General features: G+C 31.3%; 4 protein-coding genes and 2 long non-coding RNA genes across 7 annotated transcripts; 3 read left to right on the forward strand and 3 right to left on the reverse strand.

Moving 5' to 3' along the window:
* Positions 1–1,384: 1,384 nt before the first annotated feature.
* Positions 1,385–3,283, forward strand: LOC107066520 (uncharacterized). Its single transcript, XM_089177614.1, has 7 exons — positions 1,385–1,418; positions 1,634–1,849; positions 1,917–2,126; positions 2,355–2,420; positions 2,671–2,703; positions 2,782–2,931; positions 3,006–3,283. Exons 1-7 carry the CDS (start codon positions 1,400–1,402, stop codon positions 3,113–3,115), a joined length of 804 nt encoding a protein of 267 aa, XP_089033740.1. The 5' UTR covers positions 1,385–1,399; the 3' UTR covers positions 3,116–3,283.
* Positions 3,284–6,899: 3,616 nt separating this feature from the next.
* On the forward strand, positions 6,900–15,901 carry LOC149030849 (uncharacterized). Its single transcript, XM_089177607.1, has 4 exons — positions 6,900–7,041; positions 8,012–8,084; positions 15,187–15,551; positions 15,690–15,901. Exons 1-4 carry the CDS (start codon positions 6,900–6,902, stop codon positions 15,899–15,901), a joined length of 792 nt encoding a protein of 263 aa, XP_089033733.1.
* LOC149030850 (uncharacterized) lies at positions 9,070–10,974 on the reverse strand. 2 transcript variants are annotated; one of them, XR_016178335.1, is made up of 2 exons: positions 10,253–10,974; positions 9,070–9,398 (listed from the first exon to the last, which is right to left on the reverse strand). It is a non-coding gene; the product is annotated as an uncharacterized LOC149030850 (long non-coding RNA). The 2 variants fall into 2 exon arrangements; XR_016178336.1 differs by having other exon boundaries at positions 9,070–9,520.
* A 1,153-nt stretch (positions 15,902–17,054) lies between the features above and the next one.
* On the forward strand, positions 17,055–18,073 carry LOC107066627 (uncharacterized). Its single transcript, XR_001475761.2, has 3 exons — positions 17,055–17,413; positions 17,663–17,803; positions 17,940–18,073. It is a non-coding gene; the product is annotated as an uncharacterized LOC107066627 (long non-coding RNA).
* LOC107066626 (neurophysin 1) lies at positions 17,867–18,678 on the reverse strand. The gene is made up of 3 exons (XM_015321436.2): positions 18,543–18,678; positions 18,157–18,361; positions 17,867–18,083 (listed from the first exon to the last, which is right to left on the reverse strand). Exons 1-3 carry the CDS (start codon positions 18,660–18,662, stop codon positions 17,962–17,964), a joined length of 447 nt encoding a protein of 148 aa, XP_015176922.1. The 5' UTR covers positions 18,663–18,678; the 3' UTR covers positions 17,867–17,961.
* A 238-nt stretch (positions 18,679–18,916) lies between these two features.
* LOC107066477 (rRNA N(6)-adenosine-methyltransferase ZCCHC4) lies at positions 18,917–20,813 on the reverse strand. Its single transcript, XM_089177608.1, is given in 4 exon segments — positions 18,917–19,259; positions 19,262–19,372; positions 19,447–20,146; positions 20,226–20,813. Coding segments are annotated over 4 exon segments (1,581 nt in total). The 3' UTR covers positions 18,917–19,077.
* Between the last annotated feature and the right edge of the window lie 23 nt (positions 20,814–20,836).

The following is a 20,836-nucleotide window of genomic DNA, read 5'->3' on the forward strand; positions in this document are numbered from 1 at the left end:
CGGTGAGTGCGTACCGCGTTATATGGAAACCGCGCTATAAGAAACTCGGATTTAACCGTACAAACCAGGCTAATTCGTAGCGCGTTCTATGGAAACCGTCTACCGCGTTGTATGGAAACCGCGCTATAAGAAACGCAGAATTAGTACAAATCACATCATTCGTACCGCGTTATATGGAGACCAATAAGGACAAGATAAATTATAAATTATTTTTATTGAATTGAAGAGTTTATATAAAGAAATGATACCAAAACTAAACTAAAAAACTGTTTTCCAACAAAAACAAGTAAGACTTTTGTAAAATTTAATCTTTCAACACTCATCCTCGCTGTCAGATAAATGAAGGTCCTAGATGGTAGTTTTTTTCCAATATAATGCCGTCTCATCGGCGTTAAAAATCTGATGAGGTGAATAGCCTCCTTCATTGATAATTCTAGCTAATTCCAGTTTATAATTCTCGGCAGCCTCAGCATCCGCTGAGGCCTGTTCTCCTTGAAACTTAATATTGTGTAATGAGTACCTTTTTTTTGGTTTTTCAAACCACCCTTTACTCGCGACAAACGAATGATTTTCTAGCTCTGCAGAAGAATGCCCAATATTCCTTAAATGTTCATAGATTTTAAGTGCTTTCTGCTTGATAAGATTTCCACTGATAGGAATCTTTTTGGCTATACAGTCTTCCAACCAGATCATTAACGCCCGTTCCATTTTAACCAGATTAGAATTTCGTGTGCGAGTAATACGTTTCGCACCTAACGGACAGCCATCTGCCACAGTTTTCCTTATATTGTCTGCATTTTTCATTAGGGTTCGAATTGTAGATTCATTCAACTTGGTTGATTTTGCAACCGACGAGTTTTTCCCCGCCTTCTAAACGATTTAGAATTTCAATTTTATCTTCAAGAGATATAAACTTTCTTTTTAACCCTTTCCTTGTTTCTTTCGTGTTTGACATGATGCAAATCTAGGGTTAATAATTACTTTATTATTATTATATTAGAACAAATGAAGAATATTACTTACAGTATTGTAATATAATATATATATAATATATATAAGAGAGCTGTCGCATTTTCAGCTCCGCGTTATATGGAAACCGCGTTCTGAGAGTACCGCGTTATAGGAGGGTTGACTGTATATATTATATATATATATATATATATATATATATATATATATATATATATATATATATATATATATATATATATATATATATACAAACACACAAATAATAAAAGTGTATAAAAATGGTGATTTTTCAAGTTTCGCGGTGATTTCCAGCCAATAGGTAATTATTATAAATGTCACATGGTACTTGAAGCTTTGTTTTACAGAGCAACTGTATCTAAGGAATATTAGGAGATGTATGATCTCCCGCGTTATTTTACTTTTCATCATGGCTTCCACATGTGGAGGTAAGTAATTAATTTAATTAATTTTTCTGTAGTATTATTTTTAACTTTAACATAACAATTATTCGTATTATTAATTTCTTACTATTATTAGTATTAGTTTCATATTAAGCGATAGAATATTAACTATTAACTATGTTCAATAATTATTGAACATTCCTAATTTGATTGAATTATTTCGATTATTACAAAAACTAATTTTATGTTTTGTGTTATAGATGAAAATTTTGCCGTTGTATATTTTAAAAATGAAAATACATATTCGGAAGTGCCAAGCAGTTGGCTGATGCCACCTATAGATGATGATGAGGACGAATGGCATTGTTGGTGGCCTCCAAAGACGCAAAAAAAAATTAATATCTATATTAAAGAAAAATTTGAACCCAATAGCTCAACCTGGACAATAGAAAATGTTAAAATTATGGGCTACTATGGTATGTTGTAGAATCGATAAATGGTTTAAATTGATATTTTCCTCGTTATAAATTGATTTCTTTATAGACGCTTATGAAAAAGCTCGGAGAGTCGCAGCTGAATCCGATTATACTTCTTCCGAAGAAGGTCTTGGTCGTGGTTGTCGATCTTCTAAATGTACTGCTGCTGAGCGAAAATATAATAAGAAGAAGAGATTAGCACTAGTTATTGACCCCACAACTGATGAGGACACAGAAGACGAACCTCCAAAAAAACAAAAAAGGGGATTTATTAAGCGTAAGTTCACTTTATAAAAATATTCTCTTACAAGATACTTAGTACTTAGTTATATCTCAGTTTTTCTATAAACTGCTTATAGAAGGAAAAAGGACAAAATGTATAACGTCTTTAAAAGTATTGTACATAAATATTTAATTTCTTTTTCATTTTTTTGAAACACTAATGAAACGCTAGAAAATAAATTACACCAATTGTATAAAAAACAAATTATCATGTTATTTGCAGCAGCTACACCTATGCCGAAAATATGTGACGAAACGAAATCCAGCAACTGTAACACACCCAATTTATGTAAGTAATTATTAAAAAACTTGACCATGTAATTTTTTTTTAATATAATACAGCAATGTCACTAATTTTTCAACATCGACATATTTTTAAATATATGTAATCTTATAAATAATTTTCATAGCTTTTTTATACTATAGTTAATACTGTTTTCGTTAAAGTTTACGTATTTACCTTTTCACATTAATCCAATTTTCGTTGTTATTAGTTACAGTTTTGTTGTTAATTTATGTATATTTCTACCTATTTACAGCAAATACAGTGCTCGAACATCATCCAGAAATTGGTAAGTTAAATTTGGTTCGTTCATTTTCATATATATTCTAATATACAGCTATTACTTATTTTATTTTTTAAATTTCAGTCGAACCAGGCGAAGTTGATAGCTGTGAAAATAATAATGATACGAACGAAAACATTCCATTTGAATTAAATAACTTACATTTTAATAAACTCGATAATCTTTATGACTTTAATAATAAAAATATAACTGATATTTCATCAATATTAATAGGTAAGACTTCAAATTTATTTATTATTCGTTCTTTTTTAACTTAAAATGACTAGAAATTAAATATTTATTTGCAGTTAACTTTAAATATATATTAAAATTACTGAGTATGGCTCTCGTGGATCTAAAAGATTTAAAACAACGTTTTGATCAAGGTCATTTAGCACCTGCAAAATTTGATGACTAAAAAAACAAAAAAACGGTCAAATTATCGTACGAATGGGATCACTGTATACAACTTTATTTATACATTCATGAGGTTGCTAAGTCTATGAATATTTTTTTTTCAACACTGAACTTAGCGCATTCTGCTGTTGCGCTTGAAAACTAATTCACGTTTCAATTAAGCATTAGCACAATTCGGCATTGTGTGCACCTGAGTCGCATTATGTTCTGTAATTGGAAAATCACAATCGTCTACTAAACAGCCATACAGAGGAAAATCATTGTTGTTGTTTATTAGAAACTAATAAAATGTTTAAAAAGCTCGAACGCGTAACAGATTATCTAGACGTTTATTTTTAACTAAATTGTACTTGAGAGAACTTGGCGTAACAGTAACACTTCATCTAAAAAGGGTTTATTCATAACTTTTTCAGTATTCCATTGAGTCTAACCGTCTAAAATTAACTTTAATTTCTTTTATTTAGTTAACTTATACATATCTTTGTAAGATATTATTTCTGAACTGTTGTTTCTTGAATTGTTAGTAACTGGTAAACATTTACGATCACTATAATTTCCACATGACAATTTAAATTATAATTATTGAAGTGAAAACTTCTTTAGAATGGGAGTGATCTAAAAAGTAAATAAACGGAAACGGAGCTATGTAACGAAGAAATGAAACGGCTGTTATACTAAATAATGAGAGAAAAAGAGAAAAACATATAGGATTTAGCCTGCGAGAGAGTGACACGGAATATAGCTATACAGTTTTTCCTATTCTCGGTCTCCTCTTTATGCTATGCTTCGTAGTTATCCCTCCTGGTTAAATATGTGTGTGTTTGTGTGCGACTGCATACTACAAAGCGTGGACACATATTATTTCGATACTCGAAATGTTTGTAGGTAGGAGCGATAGAAGGGTAGAAGAATAAACAGAGATAAGCACGTAGGTATGGGACAAAAGTATAAGGTCGAAACGAACCGACGGTCGAAATAAAGAAAAAAGGTGCGTGGTCTGTTTTTTTTACCAAAAGTGTCATTTTTTTTCTATTTAAAAATGTTTCTATTTTATTGAAAAACTAATATTAAATTATTTATTTAGCAAATATAATTAACAATTATGAAATATATAGAATATAATAATTGTATTGTCTGCAATATTTTACAAAAAAATGAAATGATTATCAGATACATCAGAGAAAAAGAATTAGACAACATTATAGAATATTTTTCTCATAAATATCCAAAGAATTGTTTTTTAATTATAATGTTTGCGTATTTAGGAAATTTATACTAATTTTTCAATAAAATAGAAAAGTTTTTAATAGAAGAAACTAGACACGTTAAAAAAATAAATAAACCATATTTACTTTATATTTCCAATAAGAATAAAATAATATAACTTATTTTACAAATATTGAAAAAAAATATAGAAAATAAATTTTTAAACAAATTTTTAATATTATAAAATAAAACAACGAAAATAGAAATAGATTTTAAAATCGTTGATATTCAAAACCCGATGAAACGAAAAAAATACGACCACAATTGTTCCCTTCTTTAACAGCATCTAAAGTTATTAGTTGCAACACAAAAAGAAATATATATTTTATTTATTATTTATTAGAAATATATATTATATTTACTTCGGTTAGGACGACGTACCTTTCTGTCGACAAATATTCTACATTTTTCGAATCTATCTATGGCTATCGTATTCAGCATTCCATCTTGATGGATAGAATTTTAAAAATATTAGTTTTTGTCAGCTACCTACACCCCAAGGTCGGTTCCTTTTCATGAGAAAAGCATTATAAAAAACAGAGAAGGTCTGTTGAAATTCGATTTACATTTATTATCTTTATTATCGATGCGATAATATTCATGCCTATAGTTTTTTGTTTTTACAAAACGTGTCATATCTTTTCTATTTAAAAATGTTTCTATTTTATTGAAAAATTAGTATTAATTTCTTTATTTCGCAAATATTATATTAAATAATTATTAAGTACATAGAATATATAATAATTGTATTGTTTAAAATATTTAAAAAAAAAAAAAAGGATTACCAGATACATCAGAGAAAAAGAATTAGAGAATACTGTGGAATAAATGAGGAGCAGTTGATAAATTCCATTCAAAAGCAAGTAAATTACTGTCACATTTTTATATTTTGCTTCTTTATAAAATATATTTGATACCTAAAGATAAAATATGTCTATTAAATTTGATTTTTATATGAAAAATATCCACGGAGATGTACTGACCCATGCATATATGAAAATTATATTATAAATTGTGATATTTGCGTATTTAAGAAACTTATACTAATGTTTCAATAAAATAAAAACATTTTTAAGATGTTGAACGCCTAGCGTGAATCGTTGGAGCTTACCACGGGGCTGAAATTTGAAACTCGTAGTTTACACAGTTCGATAAGCTGAGAGAGCGATACGATTCAATGCATTTTTTAAATTTTTCGTTGTTCAGATCTTTATTTAGACGAGAGTATTTAGAAAGATAAGTTTGTGGTTCAAGAATAAGGACGAGATATGTTATAAATAATAAGGGTCTCGAAGTGTGGTAGGCTACTGAGTTGAAAAAACATTTCTAGAGAATATCTTCATTAGATCTTTCATCGCATTTTACCAGAACCTTCGTTCAGTCCAGCAGTATTTTCCATATGTTTTTCGTAACGTCTTTATTTCATTTATCCTAAAATGTTTGTTATATAACGCATGAATGTAGATGAAAACGGGAAATAGAAAAACATTTTAACAAAAAAAATCTTATACCTGAGTTTCAAAAAAAGGATTATTTATTTTTACCTAATTTCTGACGAATTATATTTCCTTTGATAAACATCCTACCATTTTGGTGACTATTTATAACTATCGCATTCAGCATTCCGTTTTTATTGCTTGAATTGTGAAAAGTACACTTTTTATCAGCTATTACACCCAGAGACCATACCGGTGACCTTTATTATATATAGTAATAATATTATAATAAATAAACCCTACAATTATCTTACTCTTGAAATTGTGCATTCGTCTTATTCTCTCGAAATTTAGATTTTTGAAGGTTTCACTTCTAACACGTGTGATCTGCACACATGATTTTTTTTTCGTTTACTACATATTATAAATAATAATATGAAATTATTTAATGGTAATAGAAGAAGGCACAGAATAATAAGTACGTTTTCAGAAGATTCAGAAGATACCATATTCCGAAACAAACACCTAAGAATAGATGTAAAAGCACATATATACAAAACTTCTATAAGGCCTATACTTACATACGCGGCAGAAACAAGACTCGAAACATTTAAAACACGCTAAATCATGGAAGCAACAGAAATGAAGATAGTTCGTAGAATAGCTGGGAAATCACTATGGGACAGAGTAAAAAGCGAAGACCTCAGAAAATAATGCCAGATCGAGAATATCAACGACTGGGTATTAAGAGGTTACATGGGTTTCACAGATTCAAAAAATCGATTTTTTTTTGTTGCTTATTAAAATCTACAACATCTCTAGAATATTATCCGAAAATTTCAACTTGATCCGAGTAATAGTTTCAGAGATACAGCCTTTTAAAGTTGCGCGCTCAAGGCTACCTGCTGGGCTCCGCTTGCCGTAGGTATAAAAGAGCAGCTGCTCGCCTATTGTTCATTCGTCCTTGGTTATTTTTCTCATCTTCTAAGGGTAACTAGTTGAAATACTTCATTTGGTGATTACTTGTTGAACCACGAGGTTTATTTTGAGGTTATAAGTGCCCAAAGTAAATTATATTAAAAAATGCCTAAAGTTTCAAGATCTCATTTAGTGGACGGTGCTCGTAGAAAAGATCGACCCAAGAAACGGAGACAGTCGTTCAATCCTAAAAATCCTGAGCAGCATGATGATTCTTTCACGAACACATCGGCAAAAAAATTGAAAGGTGAAAATAAAGAGCACGCGCCAGAGGAAGCCACACTCCAATATTCAATCATCAATTTTCATCTTGTTTTTTCAACACTATCGTGTTTTGTGCGGTGTTCAAACATTATTGAAAGTGAAGGTGAAGAGAAATTGTGTAATGGAAAAATAACTTTTAAAACTCAATTTGTGTTTTGCGTTTAATTTTGTCTCTGAAATAAAGGCAATGTTAATATTATTTTTGATGACAAAATTCTGTAGATCGTATCTTTTTTTGTTGGCGCATAGTGAGTTTACATTAATGGCGCATATAGAGATAATATTTTTATCGTCTGTGTACTGGATCGTTTGTGACGATCGGTTTGAATGGGCCTGATTATCTTCGGCCGGATTAGTAATCGTACTGCGATAGTAGGAATTCGATCTTCCTAGAATTCTCAGCGATTTTGCTTTTTAATATCTCCATGTGATGATTTAACACCATCATCGAGTTTTTGAAGTTGTTCAAAAACTTTCCATAGCACTGTTTGCTTGTACGTTATTATTTTCTAAGTGCGACTTTTTTTATGCGGTCCCTGACTGCTGCATTTAGTTAATATATCGTACAAAGTTGTTTATTATATGTAAGTATTTATAACATTTTCGAATATTTTTTTGTACGATTTCTTTTATACGGTCCTTATCCTCTTCATAAAAACAGATTTTACTGTATTATAAAAGTAATTAATTTTTCTTTCATTTTCCTTAATTAATATCACATTTTAATTTCTTTCATTGTTTTTCTCTAAATACTCCCTTCATATTATATGTCACATCATAATAATCATTGTATTTTTTAGAAATTTTAATCATAAACATTCTTTTAACCATTTTTGACGTGCAGTGCAGTGCTAATATAGTTTTCTTCTTGTTACAGTTGATCATCATTGAATTTAACAATAAACCTTTATATTTAATTAATATAAAACTTAAAATTTAATATTACATTTTAGAAATTATTTCATCCATGGGGAAAAATAAAATGACAAGACCATTTAGTTCAAATAGTGAAGAAGAATTAGTAACTAATGATTTCAAAGCAAGCTAGGATGGATCCAGTGAAATATACGAACAATAATGTAGTTTCGGATGTAACGGAGATATTGAACACGTGGAAAAATTATTTTGATCGGTTATTAAATGTAGAATCTGAGAACGATCAGAAAACTGAGAATTTCGAGTTTTATACAACGTAACCTATAGTTAGTGAACCAACTATGTTAGAGGTAAAAAGCGCGATTAAAAAACTAAAAAATCATAAGTCACCGGGTAACGACTCGATTCCTGCGGAGCTAATAAAATGGGGGGGAAATAGATTGATTGAAGAAATTTTTAAACTAATTAAATTAATATGGAACAAGGAAGCATTGCCGGAACAGTGGAAAGAGTCGATTATAATTCCAATCTTTAAAAAGGGAGACAAAATGGATTGTAATAATTGCCGGGGTATTTCACTTTTACCAACGTGCTATAAAATCTTATCAAATATTTTACTAGCTAGGTTAGTACCGTATGCGAACGAGATAATAGGGTATCACTAGTGCGGTTTTAGGAGAAATAGATCGACTACAGACCAAATCTTTACTATTCGGCAGATCTTAGAGAAAAAATGGGAATTTAATCAGCCGGTACACCAACTTTATGTAGAATTCAAAAAAGCATACGATTCGGTAAAACGAGAAAAAATGCTCGAAATCTTAGAACGACAGGGGATACCAAGAAAATTGGTCAACCTGGTTCAACTTTACCTAAAGAAAACTAGAGGTAAAGTGAGAATAGGTAATAAAATGTGGGATGCTTTTAATATTCATAGCGGGTTAAAACAGGGGGACGCACAGTGCGGCCGGAGCCCCGATTATGCGGCCAAAATTCGAAAAGTTAAGGAAACGATCTGCAATTATGTATTAGAGGGTTTTTGGGGTCGCTGATTAGGAATCCGTTATCAGAATTACCAAATTCAAAATAGCGGATTCAATATGGCGTCGTGTTATACGAAAAAACTTGTCAAAAATGAAAAAAATTTAGCAACTGGTCTCAAACTTATTGTTTTATGGTTATTAGGGTCTGTGACTACGAATTTATCAAAAATGAAAAAATTCAACATGGCGGAATGCAATATGGCGATACAAACATTTTTATTAAAATTAAACATAGTGACATACAAATTAAGAGTTTATTAATATAAAATTATATTACAAGAAAAGTTTTCATTGTCGATGTCGCGGTCATAACAGTCATAAGTCTCTACATCTGTACCTGACTCAGAACCCGAGCTACTTTCAACCATTTCTTGTTCTTCTTGAATATTTACAGATGGAGGTGATAATAAATTAATGGTTTCTGTGGACAAAGATTTGAGCGGTTTAACAGGCAACTTTCGGCAACTAGAAATGTACGGATATTTTTTATGACATTAAACAATTGCAGTCTCGTGAATCCTTCTGTAGTTAAAGTATTGGAACCTAAAAAACAAATAGCATATTGCAATATTGCTTGTAAATAGCAATACAATATTGCTTTATTACAATATTGTTTTATTAGAAGAAGTACACATATAACTTGTCACACCGAAACATGAAACTTCGCAATAATCAAGAAGGTTTATCGCTGCTCTTTTCATCGTGTTTATATATACATTCCCCCACCAATGGTCCTAAACACTTCCGTCGATCCTTCTCGAAGTTTCTTGATTATTCTAAATACATTTTAAACCAAGGACCTCTCTCCGATTTCTGTTTCAAGAATATTCGAGAGATTTCGGTTAGCTTACCAAACAATAACAACAGTCAATATCATTATACATATACTTATTGGGAAGGTTATATATATTGACGATTACATTCTAAATATAAGCTTAAATTTACTTAAAACGTAATATTTCAACAATTTCTTTCATTTATTAGTATAACTCTTGAAACGAATATCCTACTTCATTTTTGAAAAAAATTCATAAAAATTCAAGTGGCAGCTAGGGGCAGCTAAATTTTGTTTTATTTAGTAGATAAAATACTTTTATGTGTATAACCTCCAACACAGCTTAAAGCAGCAAAATGTACAGCAATCTATTACTTTTTCCTCTTAGAATTCAAATTTTATTAATAATAATACAAAAAAACCTTTACTTATATTTCTATTTCTAATAATTTTCTATTTAACAATTAATTCCCAGAAATTTTTTCACATATTGTACTAACCTTCAGTTGAAGATTCCATTTTGTCCTGCTTAATTTTGTTTATTTCCAGAACTTTTACACGATCGTAAAGACGCGTCTACCGTTCGCTCTGTAACTACAATTGTGTAGCACTCGGACAAAGACCACATTTCGACTGAGATTGAGGAGGGGATTTAGGGAAAGGAACGTTACTGTGAACGGTTTTCGTTTCTTAGGGGATCCCTTTAGCCAACCCAATGATGAAAAAACCCTAACTAGAAACTTTTCTTTTTCGAATTTTAGCCGCATAATCGGGGCATCGGCCGCACAGTGGGACGCATTGTCACCTCTTTTGTTCAAATTAGTACTGGAATTTGCTGTCAAAGAACTGCAGAAAAGTAAAGATGGTCTACAGTTGAACGGGACAGTACAATTGTTGACATACGCAAAAACATTAATTGATAATACTAAAGATCTGGGACTGCAAATAAGCGCGGAAAAAACCAAATATATGGTCACCGATAGAGTTCAGAATAGGCCTAGTAATGGAACTTTGGTCGTCCGGGATAAAACTTTTGAGCGGGTCAGCAACTTTAGGTATTTAGGATCGATCATAAACCAAAAGAACGAAATTAAAGAAGAACTCAAGAAAAGAATCAATTTAGACAATGCACGCTTTTATTCGGTTAATAAATTACTCAGCTCGCGCGGTTGCTGTCTAGGCGATTAAAAATCAGGATATACAGGACAATTATTCTGCTGGTAGTCCTTTATGGTAGCAAATCGTGGTCACTTACGTTACGGGACGAAAAGAAATTTAGGGTTTTTGAAAACAAAGTCCTTCGTAAAATCTTCGGTGCAAAACGCGATGAGAAAACGGGCGAATGGAGAAAACTCCATAACGAAGAAGTACATCAATTGTATAACAAATCGGACATTATTATCGTCATAAAATCACGCCGATTAAGATGGGCTGGTCAGGGTGCGCATGGGGGAGGATCGAACGGCGCATAAAATATTGGTCGGTATACCAAACGGAAAAAGACCACTAGGTAGACCGAGACGTAGATGGGAGGATAACATTAGAAGGGACCTAAAAGAAATAGAATATGAAGACCGCGAATGAAAGGATCGCGCTCAGGGACGGGAACAATGGCGGGATTTGGTATTTGCGGCAATAAACTTTCGAGTTCCTAATGCAAATTAGTAATAATAATATAATAATAATAATAATAATAATAATAATAATAATAATAATAATAATAATAATAATAATAATAATAATAATAATAATAATAATAATAAACCCCGTGTGGGTACCGGGGAAGAATAGACTCAACGTAATCCCTGCGTGTCATACGAGGCGACTAAAAGGGAAACTACTTGGTGGGTCAACCACCTCTAAGTGTGCAAAAGGATTCCAAAGACGAGAATCAAAGCCTCGGACGAGCGATGTGACGGTCGAGAACATCACGGGAATAAACAGCTCGACCATAATAATAATGACAGAAAAAGTGCAATGACGAAGAAAACAGACCAAATAGAGATGTTTTAAGGGAAATGCTCCCAGTAACCACTCTAGGAGGGAAACAAAGGCAGAGAATGAGATGGTCAGATGCAATAAACAGACACCTCATGCTCTGCTATTATAAGGTCACAAAACTGGAGAGAGACAAAACTGACTATAGAACATAATTACACAAAGAAATCACAAACAGATACCCAGAATTAAGTTTCATAACTGAACAAAGATTTGCAGATCAGGTAAAAACAATAATCAAAAACAACAGAATACCTCAACCAGAACTCGACAATATCAAACAACAAGTAAAAGAAACATTAGAACAGCCCGGTACACAGGAGCAACACGATAATGCACACAATACCAGAGAAACACACAACCAAACCAACAGAGAACTAGATCCAGAAGCACAGCAAAAAGAAGTACAAACACAACACCAATCACAAACACCCACATACGCAGACACAGAGGAACAATACGAACTAATCTACATAGAATGCAAGGACACAACATACACATCACACCATTCATAAAAAAGCCACCAAATACCCCGAACACTGACACCATAATAGACCAAATCAACAAAATCATATAAAACAGAATAAAAGACAGCACAACCATGGAAGAGCTTCAACTGCTTATCTACACAGGAGCATTAACAATCACAAAAATGCACTCCAAAAAAAGAAAGACACAGACAGCCAACACTCAAAAGACAATCACAATACCAGCATGGCAACATAGGCTACAAAAAAAATAGAGAAGTTAAGGAAAGAAGTAGGACAGCTAACACAACACATAAACAACAAGATACAAACAAAAACAAAAAGAAAAAGATGGAACGGATAACTAAACAACAAGCAATAGAAGAAATGGACCAAAAGAAACAGAAATTACAGGCACTGGCCAAGCGGCTTAGACGCTACAAGAAAAGCAAGAACAAAAGAGAACAAAATACAATATTTATCACAAATCAAAAGAAATTTTACAGAACACTAGAGAAAACGAATACAAACGACATAATCATCCAGCCACCAAACACAGCAGATATAGAAAAGTTCTGGAGTAATATATGGTCAAACGCAACACAACACAATCAACAGGCGCACTGGATACAGAAAGAACAAAATAAATACAACACAAACAACAAATGACAGAAGTAACAATAACGCCTCACGACATCACCAAAACAATAGCTAACACACACAGCTGGAAAACACCCGGAAAAGACAAAATAGCTAACTATTGGTTAAAAAAATTTACATCAGCGCATACACACCTGGCAAAACTATTCAACAGCTATATTAAGAAACCACACACAACACCAACCACACTAACACAAGGAATAACATATTTCATACCAAAGGACACAACAGACACAACTAACCCAGCAAAATATCGACCCATTACATGCCTACCTACAATATACAAAATTCTGACATAGATTATTGCACAGAAACTAATAGCACACACAACACACAACAATATAATCAGCGAAGAACGAAAGGGATGCTGTAAAGGAAGCCAAGGATGCAAAGAACAATAAGTAATTGACTCGGAAATAATGCATCAAGCTAAAATTAAACAGAGATCGCTGCATTACGCATATATAGACTACCAAAAGGCTTTCGACAGTGTACCTCATTCATGGCTGATTAAAATATTTGAAATATACAAAGTAAACCCAGAACTAATACAATTTTTAGAGACAATAATGGGAAATTGGAGGAGACTCACTAAGCGCTTTTTGGTTCTGTTTGGCCCTAAACCCACTATCAAGCATGTTAAATGACACGAAATACGACTACAATATCACTGGAACAAATCCACACAAAATCAAACATCTACTGTACATGGACGACTTAAAACTGTTTGTAACAACTAACCACCAACTAAACTATCTACTCAAGATCACTGAAACATTCAGCATAGACGTAAAAATGACGCTAGGGACAGATAAGTGTAAGAAAAATAGCATAATCAAAGGACAACAAACCAAACAGGAAGACTACATATTAGACGAAAACGACAACCACATAGAGGCAATGACAGAAACGGACAGCTACAAATACCTAGGATACAAACAGAAAATAGGAATAGAAAATGCAATAATCAAAGAAGAATTGAAACACAGATACAGGTAGAGACTAATTAATATACTCAAGACAGAACTTACAGCAAGAAACAAAACAAAAGCAATAAACACATATGCAATAGTAGTACTAACATACTCTTTTGGGATAGTGAGATGGACCGAACAGACCTGAAAGCACTTAACACACTCACACGAACACAATGCAATAAATATAGAATACATCACATACACGCAGCAACTAAAAGATTCACAATTAGCCGAGAAGAAAGAGGAAGAGGATACATAGATATTCGAAACCTCAACTACAAACAAATAGACAACCTAAAAAAAATATTTCATGAAGCGAGCAGAAAATAGCAAAATACATAGAACAATAATACATACGGACACGTCAGCCACACCATTACAACTCAACAACCACACATACAACCCATTAGACCTCACAGTTACAACAGAAAAAAAAAAAGAAAACTGGAAACAAAAAACACTGCACGGCAAGCACCCACACCAATTAGCACAAGAACACATTACCCACAAGCATCCAATGCATGGCTAAATAAAGGTAACATATACGGTGAAACTGAAGGCTTCATGATAGCCATCCAAGACCAGGTAATCAACACCAGGTATTACAGTAAACACATAATTAAAGACCCGAATACAAAAACAGATAAGTGCAGATTATGTAAAATACAGATAGAAACAATAGAACACATCATAGACGGATGCACAATACTTTCCAACACAGAATACACCAGACGACACGACAATATAGCAAAAATAGTACATCAACAACTTGCCATAAAACATAGACTAATCATACAACACACACTCACATACAAATACACACCACAAACCATACTAGAAAACGAAGAGTACAAATTATACTGGAACAGAAGCATCACTACAGATAAAACCATACCGCACAACAAACCAGACATAGCACTTACAGATAAAAAGAATAAAACAACACAGCTTATAGAAATATCTATACCAAACAAATATACAAAAAAAAAAATAGGAGAAAAAAATAGAAAAGTACATACTGCTGGCTGAGAAAATAAAAGACATGTGGCATCAAAAAAAGGTAGATACAATATCTATTGTAATATCAACCACAGGACACATACCCAAAATTCTACACCAGTACATACGTGAAACCCAATTACATCCGAACATATACATACAGCTACAGAAATCAGTTATTATTGACACATGCTCTATAGTTAGGAAAACTCTCAACACGCAATAATACAAAAGGATAAAGAGAGCTCGCTTGACTGAAAAGTCCGCAAGTTTCTCTATAAAAAGGCCTGACCGAAGTTGGAGAGGAGAATGATTTAATAATAATAATAATAATAATGATTTCAAAGAAAATCGAAAAAGAAAAAGAATTATAGAACAATATTCGTTTTCAGGAAATGAAGATATAGATAACAATGGAAAAAATATTAAAGAAACATATATCCAAAAAGTGTGCAAGATTGAACGGAATTCAGGAAAAAGATATTGGACTCAAACCGGAAATATTGTACCTTCAAAAATTTTCCAAAACAAAGATTGCCATTGTAGAAAAGCTTGCATAAAAAATTACAAAGAAGAAGAAGGAAAGAATATTTTTGAGCAGTTTTGGTATTTGGGAGATCTTAATAAACAAAATGTACTGCTTTACGAAGCTGTCGAGTGCAAAACTGTGAAACGAAGATGTCAAGAAAACGGAAAAGGTTCGCGAAGAAATTGGAGTTTTAGGTATTTGTTAAATTCTAAAAACGGAAAAGTTCCCGTCTGTAAACAATTTTTTTTGGCTACCTTTAAAGTAAGGGAAGGACGCTTAAAACGTGTATTAAACCCTGAAAATGTAGGAAAATATGATTTACGTGGAATGATGGTCGGATCATCAAGAAAATTATCTGAAGAAGAGAAAAAGCACGTTCAAAACCATATTAAAAGTTTTCATAAATTTGAATCCCATTATACCAAATTTCATAATCCTAATAGAAGATATCTACATCCTGATCTAACTCTTAGAAAAATGTTTAATTTATACGAGCTTCTTTGCAAGGAAAATAAATAAAAGTCGTTAATAAGTTGACTTACAGAAAAATATTTAAAAAAGATTTTGATTTACATTTCCACCAACCGCGCATAGATACATGTCAAAAATGCGACTTATTAAACATCAAAATTAAAGCATCGAATGATAATGAAGAAAAAAATAAACTTACAGAAGAACACAATGTCCATTTAAGACTAGCAGAATTAGCTAAGAAGTCATTAAAACAAGATTCTGAATTTAATTCCACGTCGGGGTGGACCAAGAAAGTTCGAAAATATTGTACTGATACCACTATATAAAAATATCAAACAAATTACAACGGCAAAATTCAAGGACACAATTGACCTATTACAATATATATCACTGGAACATCATAATTTCTTCAAATCCCTTTCACACACACAAAATGTAGATGAGTAGTAAATTGTTTTGTAATTTATTTTTGTAATTTTGTACGTTATGTAGTTAAAAAAATGTTTTTTACGTTATGTAGTTAAATTAGGTTTCTCTATTGTTTTTTTCAATTTGAAGCATCTTAAATTATGTTGAATGTAGTTAAGTCTTTTCGAAATTTTATAACAAATCAAATTGTTAATTTCGGCTAGGGACCCTATAAGAGGGACGCGCCATGTACATTGCTGGGGGACAGGAACTCGTGTAGTCACGTGATTGCGCGCGAATGATTCAAACGATAAGTTATAGGTTAGGTTTGTACATTTATACTTGTAATTATTAAATGAGTAAATTAAACTTACACTTATAGGAAACTACTAAAAAAAACAAAACAATTAAACATAAATATCACAATAATAGTATATTACTCATCTAGTAATGTAGTGAGTATACATTTTTTTCTCACACCGGTATCGAAAGTTCGGTTGTAATTAAATAATTATATACTATTAATATATTTTGCTGTTAGGTTAAAAGGAATTATAATTCACATGTTTTTCTTCCCGGGCGGAAAGCGTCAACTTTTCTCCCGCTGCAGCTGTGCAAAACGAAGTTGCCGCTTTCCGCCTCCCTTTTCTCCCGCTGTGCAAAACCAAGTTGCCGCTTTCTTACTATACTGCCCTAGGTATGTAATATACTTTTTTATTTGTTGTCAATTAATAAATTTTGCGAAGATTATATAAATTTAAAAACAAGCAAGGGGTCTAGGGGTGGAACCCCTGGTAGGGGTCTGGGGGCAAATCCCCCAACAAAAAAATCAGGTGGTCCGGGGGCACAGCCCCGCCGGAGCCCCCCACTTAAAAAAAATTTAAATATAAAAATAAATAAAATATAAAATTAGATTCTATTAAAAATATAAATTATTGTTTAAGTTTAAAAAATATTTTTTTAAATAAAATGTAATTAATTAAATAGGGAGTTTATAAATTATTATTATTGTGGGGAGTGTTGAAAATCGAAGAGGTTGTGTGTGTAAGTCTGTGTGAGTCCAAAAAAAGCATTTAAATGAAATTCAAATCGAGAACAAAGTGATTGATTCTTTGACCTTCAATACACCTTTTGTCACGTTCAAGAATTGTGAGTTTAAACAGATTATAATAAATAATAACTAATACAACTCTCATAATCAAGAAAATAATTAAATTTATACGTAGTAACCTATTTATGTTTGTAATATTTAACTAAACCAATATCTTTAGAATTTGTAAAAATAAATAAAATATAAAATTTATGAAACAACACATGTTATCATTAAAATCATTAATTATATATCATAATATATAATATATATAAGCATGCGCAGTAATTTATTAAAACATTTTTAAGGTTAAGAAACTAGTACGCATGCGCTAAAAAATTGAAGCATGCGCACTAATTGCTAAATGCGCGTTACTACATTCAAGCGAGAGGGAATGTGGCACTTTCGCCCCTGAAAACAGGGAGCAAAAACGAACTTTCGATCCATGTGTGAGAAAAAATAATATTCTATAGAGAAAGAAAAAAAATATAAATAAATTATTAATTAAACTATTTCATATATGATACATCTTTATTAAGTTACTTTCTTTTTCATAACATTATTCTAAATAATTTCAATTTATAGGACAGAAAATAAAATATGATTGTTACATCGCTTCTTCTTTGAGGATTTCACTAGCAATTGTCTTTAAATCAGAATCAATTTTTTGACGGCCTGGCCAATCGTCAAAAGTAGGAAATCGACAGCTCGGATCTATGAAACACGAATCTGCAAATAAATTAATATAAGAAAATGCAGATACAATTTCTATTTTAACATCTTGTTTTAATTTTAAATGTACTTTGAGAACAACAAATCCCAGCTGCACCACATCTTCCTTTATTTCCATTGCACATAGAAAAACCTGCGAGGCAAGGACTCGTATCAAACTGTTCTTTTCTGCATTTTTGTGTTTGTGACGTGCCAATGTGACATCCAAAAGTAGGCCCACAACAAATTTTAGGCCCAAAACACTGACCTAATTGATTGGGTCCACAGGGAAGGCACTAATTATTAGAAAAAGAAATACAATGAACCCAAAATAAATTGCAATTGAAGAAAGTGGAAAAAATATACTTTATAATTTTATTATTATTATTATGGTTATTATTATTATTATTATTATTATTATTATTATTATTATTATTATTATTATTATTATTATTATTTGATAATTATAAACTGTACTTCTCTAATACTTTCTGGAACTTCAATGTCACCTCTTTTCCCGCCACGAGGACAATTAGTAATTAGACATGCCGAAGTTATAAAAATAAAAGAAGTAAATATAAGAATTTTTTTCGTCATATTTTCAATTAAATCTTTAACTAGATTATTTGAACAATCCGTTGGATGTTCGAAGACGAACTGTGATAAATCGTTCACACGGCAATGTATTTATATTGCCAGATCAGTAATATTTAGTATTCCGATGTGCTTTCTACGGATATTTTAACAATAAAGCACTCTAAGGATTATGGAGATGAAATCCGTGTATTCAAATTCTTATATTATATTGTATTTTATTCACTAATCTCTAAATTGAAAAATGCACTTAGAAATTCACCATTGTTCGAAATCAAAGCTTTAATCTACATACACACATTCATAAAAAGCTTTATAAAATCCAAGAAAAGGATAAATTTTGAAATTTCTTATTTATAATAATTATTTTTGATATTTCTCTCCTCTTTTTTGTAAATACATAAGATCAGAATGTATATCAAGTACTACTAATATCTTCGACCTTCATTTTATTTATTAACTTTGTTTTGGCTTTTCTTCGTTTCTTATTCGTTGTTTGAGATAACTTGATCTTTTTCCCTAATATTTGATTTTTATTAAATTTCGTTATAAACGGAGATTTAAATTTACGACTAATTAATTTCTGTCGTTTTATTGAATTTTTTTATTGATATCACCAATATTTTTGTTTATTGATTCTTCACTAATTGAATTTGCATTCTTCTTTCTCTTTTTAACTTCGTTACTAGTTTCACAATTGTTTTCTGTATGACCTAAGAATAACGTGGATTATTAAATCAAGAAAAATTGTAATTGAATAAGAATAATTGAACTTTAAGAGATGTACCTAATTTGTTACATTTGAAACAACGTCCTGAAATTATCAGTTTTTTATTGCATTCATGATCCTCTAAAAGACATCTTTGACAAGTGTAGCAATGTCTCCAAGATGGTTTAACGCAACGATTACATTTATTGCAATGTATGTACGTTCTTCCATCTTTGGAAGTACATTTTTTACATATCTTACAGTGTTTATTTTCTTTGGAAACCCATTTCTGACATATGTTGCAATATTTATAACCATCTGATTCAGGAAGTTTTAGTAAATTCAAAGGTATATTAGTGAATATTCTAATCGGTGATCCATATTGTCTTCCATTACAATCCGTTTTAAAAAGTAGATGATTATCATAATCTACTTTATAATCTGACATTTGTAATTCTCTCAAACCGCCAGTAACATTAGGTGGATTGGATTTTACTCTTATAATTCGTTCCATAAAATATGGAAATATAAATATAATCTTTAAATTGTCATCGTCGTTTTCAATTTTATTTAACTGTTTATGCAAATTAGAAATCTTCCTTATGGTTTGGGATATGAGTTCTACGCGACCACCAAATGGCGGATCACATATTAAGTATAAATTTTTACCATTGTTTTGAGTAAGGAAATCTTTTAATAGAAGTTTACCATCGTCGTTGAAAAAATAATGATTAAATAAATTGTACCATGCATAATTCATTGGACTAAAAAAATTATGCTGAAAAAAACAAATAAGTCATTGCTATTATTGATATCGATATAAACCCTACGATTATTGCTTTCATAAAAATACTTACAAATCTTCCATCGATATCAAGAAGTAAAGACCATATTTGGTCACTGAAGATTTGAGAAATGTACTCATGTATTCTAGGAGCACCGATGCAAAGAACTTGTTTAGCTTTTAATTCTAATAACATCGTTACGATATCTTGAACAGATTTGTGAGAAAATAAATATTGAGCCTCTTTTTTGGAATTTTCCAAAGGTTTAAGCAATTCCGTTGGACGATACATTTGATGATCAGTCAAACCTACAGTCATTGTATGATCACTATGCTTGTCTCTTTCATGAATAAGAACTAATCTCTCGCAACTATGGCAATAGGATCGATTTTCTGGACTGGTAGCTAACGCCATATTAAAATGTATAAACAATTTCTGATGATCGTAACTTTTAATCATTTTCTTTTTCTTTGTTTCCCATACAATTTTTTGATGTTTAGTTAATTGGTCTCCAAATTTTAAATAAAATGGGCATTCTTTTCTATCACGACATGCTGAACAAACATAAAATCGTTCCAAGAAATTGTTAACATATTTTCCAAATACAACCGTTGGTCCTATTAAAAACAAATTTTGATATATCATTGTTAGAAAATCCATTTCTATAAATATGATTATAATTG

Source organism: Polistes dominula, unplaced genomic scaffold (assembly GCF_049000335.1).
Source record: "Polistes dominula isolate Pdom_NZ unplaced genomic scaffold, Pdom_raw_medaka contig_24, whole genome shotgun sequence".
In the NCBI taxonomy this organism is placed as follows: Eukaryota; Metazoa; Arthropoda; class Insecta; order Hymenoptera; family Vespidae; genus Polistes; species Polistes dominula.